Source organism: Camellia sinensis, chromosome 2 (genome assembly GCF_055761805.1).
Source record: "Camellia sinensis isolate YWXY chromosome 2, ASM5576180v1, whole genome shotgun sequence".
NCBI classification, from domain to species: domain Eukaryota; kingdom Viridiplantae; phylum Streptophyta; class Magnoliopsida; order Ericales; family Theaceae; genus Camellia; species Camellia sinensis.
In genome coordinates, this window is record NC_138962.1 from 208,634,222 (window position 1) to 208,642,758 (window position 8,537).

Below are 8,537 nucleotides of genomic sequence, written 5' to 3' on the forward strand. Positions count from 1 at the left end.
ACATTTTAACTTTTTCAAATCTAAAAAAACCAATGTGAATTGTTAATTACTTTTTTATTAGTAAAGTAGTTATAACTTTTAAATTTTTTTATTTTATTTTTTTTAAAACTGACTAGTAAACCCAAAGTAATTTTTTTAAACCAATGTATTTTTTTTATTAGAAAAAAAAAAATCAATTTCACTAACACTAAAAAACAAATTTAATTTAAAATAATTTTGTTGGAGAGAACCCTCCTTGTGAAATGACAATTCATTTATAATGTTAAAAAATAATATTATTTACATTGCACTTTTCATTACTTTTCATTATTTTTTAGTAAATCAAATGTGGGCATAAACATTGTGATGGAATATGATCATTATTTTCCACCTTCATTTCAATAACTCAAATACTACCACAAAAGATGAAACAAAATAATGAAATAAATGCAGTCATATATAGCATTCCTCCCTGAAAAATTGGAGGCTGTGCATTTGCTTTCCAAAGCATGAGAGAATCCCATTTAAAAGATCTATACAATAATTAAGCATAATAATGTTCCTCTATTCTATTGAACAATCATTCCTTTCTTATCCAATTGCTTCAGCATCCTAATCTAAAATCTTAATTGGAATTAAGATCTGAACTGATATGTACAGTCTAATTTTTGATAGCTCAAAACTCAAAATTTGTTTGGTTTATAATTTTCACAAAACTATTTTCATTCACTTTTTCTATTTCTTCTAGCTTCTCACATCCTGCATATCAATCAATCACTTTTTCTCTCACACCCATCTATTCGACTAAAAAAAATTACAAATCATCGCAAACTACAAACTCCAACTACAAAGTTACAAACTTATTTTCAAAATATACGACCAAACAAATTTTCAAATTTTGAGAACTCTTTTCAAAAACTTACCTTTCAAAATTGATTTTAAAACTAAACCAAACACAGCCCAAAAGTAAGAAACCAAGAACCAAAAAAGACTGAACATCATGGAAACTCGGCTACTTTGAAACATCCATAAGAAGAATAGACAGTTGCAAATCTTTATGGCTCATCTTCTGGATATGACAATGGAATACTCATCTCGATCGCGAAGAAGCAAAATGGTGCTTGTGCTATGCAATTACTTGCACTCGGAGTGGAGGTCGTGCCGACTGCTGGTGTCATCATCTGAGGTTTAGTGTTCTGGACGGCTAACCAAATCATCACGTGGATTGTCAAATGAATCACGAACTGTAAAGAAGTGATCATCATCCACTGTTGGCTTATAATCCTTTCCCCTCCATACCACAACCTGTTCCTTGTCAAATGTCACCAGGACACAAGGCACCAAGTCCTGCGTGAAATTGTAAGAAAGAAAGAAATAGAACATACAGGTGTAATCAACAGTGTCAAAAGGCGAAACCAAAATAAGTTTAGAAAAGGATCGGTCTATAAGTAGATTGGTAAAACACTTTTCCAGTCACTAAGGTATTAGAACTTCAGTAGCAACAATGCATGGAACAACTGAAACTGCCACCAAAGTCAATTTACATCCACAAAACATAGCGAAGAGCTACTTCAATTGGATTGCATGAATGCTAAATTTAAGTTTACTGAGCATATGTTTAGTATAAGATGGGATGTTGATGTCAATTTTTTCAATTTTCCTTTTCCTTTTTTCTTTCCCTCCACAAATCCCCACTCAAAATCTTTGATCCAAACACAACTCAAATGGGAATATGTTTCGGATAAGATGGGAGATACACATTTCAAATTCAATCACAAATGATCATAACCGTAGGTCCGTAGGAATAGATATTAATCAAGAGGAAGAAGCTACAAGCACAAGAAGATAGCCAACAGAAAAGTAGAGGTGGTGAAAACGAGATCGTGAGCCATGACTTAGCGCATGATATGGCCCCCCATCTGAGCTGAATAGCAAAGTGAAATTCATGTGGCCAACATGGGGTTGTTGGAATGTTATGCTTTACAACTGTTGCATACAATAAATCTGTTGGAGCTCACAACACTGTAAATGTTCCCAGCTTATCTGTTAACTGTGTATTTTGCTTCTTGAAGTTATAAATTCTGCAAATTAGATATTCACAACTAATCATCTAACATAACTAATGGTTTTTTATGTAAAACAAAAATAAAATAAAATTACAATCATTAATTTATCAGCAATATAACTTGTTCTCTTTCTAGTTGAGGTTAGAGAAGGAAGGTTGCAGTGTTTCTTCAGTCTGGAGGAAGGTGGGGTGTTAGGTAATTTAACTCAGGTCATAAAACAATAGTCAGTCCTACTTGGGGTTACTTGGGGGATTTACATCATAGAAATTATATTTGCTTTTAATAGACTCAAACACCAGACCACCTTTGTAAATTCAAAATTTCAGCATAATTCTTCATGCAAAGTCATAATTATCAGTTAGTAGCAGTTTGTCATCTGTTCGGCTTACAGGTACGTTGAACGTACATGTAAGCATTTTCATATAAGATAAAAATAAAAACAGAATCTCACATCTGACCCTTCCTGAACCTCGCAATGGCAAAACACATTCATGTGGCCAATGTCAACCAGTTGAATTAAGACTTACATCTGACCCTCCCTAGACCTCACAATGGTGGGAGCCTCGTGCACTGGGACTGCCTGTTTTTAAGCTCTCGCTATGCCTATTCCATTATATAAAGCACACAACTTACTCGGTTGGAGCTTAGTCATGCAATTTTGATTTTCAAAAAAAATTAATAGCAACAACATAATTTCCCCAACTATTACCTTTGCCTAGCAATTACTATAAGGACCAAAATGTAAAATCAACAAATCAAAAACCATATGTTAAGTTACTCACACATCCCATGGAGCCAGACACTAGTAATATCTATATATATGCATGTTTTCTTTGCTTTTCCTTTTTATATTTTAAATACAAATCTCTCTTCGTCCCCCCAAACCCCAGCCAACAGTGCACTTATGGGGGCAATTTGCAACAAGCATGGAACAAATTACTAAGAAGAACAAAAGATAGCAGATTTTGTATTGGTAGTTACAAGACAACTACCACAAGGTAAGATTAATCAAAAGCTAAAGTTTTACCCTCAGTTTGCAGCCTAGTTTCTTGTAGTCACTCTTTTCAAGGCCTTGGCAATCTATCCGAACCAACTCACTGGCAAGAAAAGCATCTCGAACCATAGGTACAAGACTACCATAATAACCATTTTTAGCTGCATTTGAAACTGATGTGTTAGAAACCATACAAAGTGACGGTATTGAAAGCTACTACTGACAGAAGGTTTACCAAGTTTTGTTAAGGCAGGAACAGCCAATCCTTTCTTTCTCATTCCCTTTGTTTCTTCAATGCTAAGGCCATCAATCGTAGTTTTGATAAGCCTAGGATATACAGGCTCATGAGGCTTCCACAGCATTAAAGGAATCACGGGTCTCTTCTTGGGGATATAATTCCTGCCCCTGTATAATATGAGTAGACCACCATGTCTATGGATAATCTTGCCAAATGTTTTATCCTGGAATACAAGCATAAAACTTTGATTAAACAGACAAAACAGAATATCTAGGAGCCCATTAGATATGAATAATAACCAAGTTCATAATAAAATGGCATGAATAAATGTAAAAACCATGGGCAAAGAGGTACAAATTAATCTACCATGGTGTACAAAACACACAAGAAACAAAAGCATTACATACAATATGAATGTGAATTGCAAAAGGTTACTTCCGAAAGGAAATGCCTCTATGCACTATTCCTTTCTAAATAACGTCCTTAGAGGAGATGAAACCAAGAGAAGGAAATGCTTCTAGACATGAGGGGAACAAAGTACCTCTAGCTGAGTGCAAACATTTTTCATATCAACGGTGGGTACACCCATACACTTCACCCTGACAGCCTCAGCGTGTTTCCAGTGATTATGAATATCATTCAACATGTTGTGTGTTAAACCATCCCTTCCTACAATAGAAACCATGAATGCCAAAAGTGAGCAGAAAAAGGTGCTTGAGAAACTGCTGTCCCGCTTTTTTTTCCTTCTTTTTTTATATGGTGGAAGTGTAAATAGTGACATTCTAACAGCCTGAGTGTAACTCATTCAAAAATCTAAAAAAATTGGTCAAGCTGTAATTTCAATGATTTTTCTTTACAAGATTGCTAAATTAGTAAAGAGTACGAAAGATACTGGTTGAATTAGCAAACAATTCCATGCTATCTTACTCCTTTTTAACTCAAAGAAGAAAATGCCTTGTGTTCTACTTCAGAATATTAAAATCAGACCATCAAATTCATTCTTAACAATTGACCATCATGTCAATTAAAAGCCTTACTCTATGATATCTAATCCTCAGATAGTGACCTCATTCGACCCCAGCATTCCTAATCTTCATTCTTTACAACTCAAGAAACAGAATAAATAAATTAAGCATTTAAGCACTAATCAAAATCCATTTCAAAAACATAATTTACAGAGCTTCGTCATTTCTACAAACTATTTAATGAATTCAAATCTAGTTTACTTTCTGGATACATATCTGCATTTGATTTGTTATTATGGGATTGCTTGGGTGTCCTAAATAAGTGTACTTTTTGAACTAAAAAGTAGAAGAAAAAAAAGATCATTTGGGACAACCTTTTGTCTTTTTACAAAAAAAATGTGTATTAAAATATTATTTAAAATAACAAAATTACGTTTTTACTCCTATGTTCTAGATTCATCAGTGACAGTGCTGCAGAAAGACCGTTCAAAATGGTTGAAATGGTGAGAAGAATCTGAACCATATGCAAATATAGCATGAGGCTTCATGGGTACTGTTGGGCCCGTAGGAGCCCACCACGGGTCCCATTTCGATAATTCAAACTGTTAATGTGTAGAACTCGTTGAGTACTATATGCCTGTAAAAAATCACTTTGATCGGATATCGATAGTTATGTGATCAAAACAGTTTTGTATGAGAAAAATGGACGGTGAAAAATAAACGACTAGAAAAAATTAATTTGATCACATAGCTATCCATATTCGATCAATGTGATTTTTTTCAAGCATACAATACTCGACAAGTTTTTCACATTAAATGGTTCAGATTATTGAAATAGGATTCGTGGTGGGTCCCCACGGGCCCAACAGTACCCTCCAATTTAATGAATATATATCTTTTTTTTTTTTTTTGGTACCATCACTACATAAATTTCTCATCATTTCAGTACCATCACTGTGTAGCTTTTTGGATTGTACTAATATCGTGGAAACTAATTTTTTTTTTTTATATTTTTAATTTATAAATAGTGATAACTTTTTTGCTTTTTGAATAATTTTTTTGATTTTTTGACGTTTTCTCAACATGCCAAACCAGCCCTATAATTAAAAAGAAATTACATTGTTTTATGGAGCTTGGGCTACTTATGATCGAATAACATATATCACCCTTGTTAGGCGAACTCTCTCCAAATACTGCTTTTGAAAAAAATTTCTGAAGACAAAACACATTTTTTGAAACATAAAAGTTGTTTTCAAACGTCCCAAAACTGCTTTCACACAAAAATAAAAACTACAAGACAATGGGCCTGTTCAAACTTTTCATTATTTTGTTTTCAAAACGCTGAAAATGAAAACAAAAACCAAAAAAATACAGAAAATGAAAACACAACTGTTTCTCCATCAAAAAATTGCATTTTGATGTGTCAACAACTTCACTAAGATAATACCAGTATCGTAATTTTAAGAAGAACCAATGAAATTATAAGCTAAATAATCAAATTAAAACAAGAACTATCAAACAAATTACGCAAGAAAAAGAAGAAGAAAAAATCTCAATACCCAAATTAATCTGGCGCTTTGTTCTAGGACTCTGACACCGGTCCACCAGAGCCTTCCTCTCAGCATTCGTCAATGGCTCCCCCAAAGTCTTCTCTCTCATCTTCTTCCTCTTCTCCTCCAACTTCGAATCCTCCTTCCCATCCTCCACCGACCCAACTCTTAGCTCCACCGCCGGAGCACACACTCCGGTCCAGACCCGGTCCAGCCGATCCGGCCCGAAAGGCGAGTACTTCGGCTCTCGGAGTCCAATTGGCCTCACATCCGGGTTACTCTCGGTGTAGCTGAACCGGAAATCGAAAGGCAGGTCCGAGCGAACCGGCTTTGCTCCGCCGCGGTCAAGCGACGATGGCGGACGGTACGGCGGCTTTTGCGGCTTCTTGGTGGTTGGGGTTTTGGGGTTAGGGTTAGGGTTTTGGTCGAGAGAGAGTGGGGGTTTGAAGGAGTACTTGGTGTGGAGGTTGGAGGAAGGAGGGGTTGTGGTGGTGGTGGTGGTGGAGGAGAAGGAGGAGAGGTGGTGGCGCGTGAAGAAGAGAGAGAGTGAAGGTGGTTTCCGGCGATAGGCTCGGGCGATGAAGATGAACATCTTCATGGAACCACGATTTTCAGTGAAGGAGTACTAGTGAAGAAGGGACCAAATAATGGAATTAGGCTCTGTTTGGGAATTGGGGAATTGAAGTAAGGATTTTAGTATTAAAAAAATAAAAGTAAAAATTATTATAAATTGTCAAATTATTATTATTATTATTATTATTTTCTACTTCTTTTGAGTCAAAAAAAAATCTATTAAAAAATTTAGATTGCGTTTGGTAGAGTTTTGTAATTATGATTTGATAGTATGAGTTATATTTTGAGTTAGTGGGGTTTGGAATTATGATTTGAGCGTAGAAAATTTGTTTGGTAAAGAGTTTGGAAAATAGTTTTGAAAATAGTTTTAATTTGAGTCGGGAATTGTTGATATGACATTTAATATTTGATACAAAAATTTACAACTCATAACTAAACATATAACTCAAAATTATTTTAAAGTACATAAAAAATTTTAAAAATTTCAAAAAATATTTTTTTCGATTATATAAAAATTAACATATCAATTGCAAAAAAAAAAAAAATCACTATTCTGGTCAACCGGCCAAATTGCAAAAAAAAAATTCTAAAAAACACGGCTAGTACAAACTTCTCTACATTGTTTTGGAAACGTATTTTCAAAACACGTTCCAAACATCATATTCAAAACTCAATATAAAATCACATTTTGAAAATATAACCAAACAGGGCCCTTTAATTTTTAAACGAACCCTTCATTTTCTGCCCCAATTTCACTTTTATTTTGCTGTGTATTTAAAAATATCATTTTACTTATTGTTTATGATTATTTATATGAATTTTTATAATTATAAAAATCAAAATGTATGAGTTTTAAAAAATAAAAAAGTAAAGTGATATTTATTAATAATTATAAAGTCTTAATGTAATTAATTTGTGAGTATTATTTTTTATATATTTATGAAAAAAATTATCCCTTGTTTTGATAATTTTTTTATATTAAATTATGTGTTATATTTAATTTTTATTATTTCATATAGAATAAAAATATATAATTATTTCAAAATAATTGTAATATGAAGTGTCGACTGTGGAATGGGTTAAACAAATTATTTTATCAATAAAAACTTTTTGAAAGCATTTCCACACATAAAATGAAAAACACATTACTGTCAAACTTATCAAACTTTAGTTAGTATTATAACGTTCGTGTTTGAGAATGTGTTATTTTAATAAGTTATTTTTATTTTTGATTATTTTAGTATATTAAAATTTTTATATTTGGAAAGATTGTTAGATTTTTTTTTTGTAATTAGATGTGATGTTTGTAAGAAAAAAATAAACTGATTATAAATTTAATATGACATTTTATCTTATTAACTATTTTAACTTATTTTATTTTTTTATAAATTTTAGTCAAAAAATAACCCAAACCCAACTTGCCAAACACTCCCAATATATCCTGTATTTTTAACAACAGCGCTACCGACCCCCCGGTGAGCTGTCCAGCTCTCATTCGCTGAAAACATCAAAAAAAAAAAAAAAAAAAAATTTGTTTTTTTCGCCCAATCACAGGGTGCCACCTCACTGGGGGTCGACCCCCAGTAGGTGTATGAGGCATTTCTGTATTTTTAAAACAAAATTATTCTTTTTCTAGCCTTATGTCTCTTTATTCATTAAATTCATCCCTTGTCTGATATAAACATCTCTGTGTGTGTGTGTGTGTGTGTGTGTGTGTGTGTGTGTTTTGGGGGGGATAAAATGATTCTTTTCTTAACTTTTTGGGTGATTCTTTTCTTAACTTTTTGGGTGTTTTGAGAAGATGAATAAAATTTATTTTTTTGATTTTTTTTTATTTTTTTATGAGAAGAGAAAATAAGTTAAGAATTAGAAAGTGACTTTTAACTCACTCCTCAAAATGAGTCAAAAGTCTTCTCTTTTGTTACTCACTCTTTCCCCATTTCATGTGTGAGAATATTTTCAAAAAGTTCTATTAATTTAAATTAAAACTAATATAATCATGAAAAATGATTAGAAATAATAATAAAAAAAATTGTATGTAAAATTAAAAAATTCGTTTATTCTTGTTTTGACATCTTTTTCTATTGTTGTAAACTCTCTCCTCAATAGGATTAATGGTCAGTGTTTTGCCTTATGACACAACACTCATGGGAGGGCGTGTCCTAAGCTTTT

General features: G+C 32.9%; 1 protein-coding gene across 2 annotated transcripts; it reads right to left on the reverse strand.

Annotated features, from left to right (window-relative positions):
- Positions 1 to 668: 668 nt before the first annotated feature.
- On the reverse strand, positions 669 to 6,487 carry LOC114293195 (RNA-binding CRS1 / YhbY (CRM) domain-containing protein). 2 transcript variants are annotated; one of them, XM_082916695.1, is made up of 5 exons: positions 5,802 to 6,487; positions 3,819 to 3,946; positions 3,275 to 3,500; positions 3,073 to 3,200; positions 669 to 1,326 (listed from the first exon to the last, which is right to left on the reverse strand). In XM_082916695.1, exons 1-5 carry the CDS (start codon positions 6,388 to 6,390, stop codon positions 1,168 to 1,170), a joined length of 1,230 nt encoding a protein of 409 aa, XP_082772821.1. In that variant the 5' UTR covers positions 6,391 to 6,487; the 3' UTR covers positions 669 to 1,167. The 2 variants fall into 2 exon arrangements, with proteins under 2 accessions (XP_082772821.1, XP_082772822.1); XM_082916696.1 differs by having other exon boundaries at positions 669 to 2,060; positions 5,802 to 6,462.
- Positions 6,488 to 8,537: the final 2,050 nt, after the last annotated feature.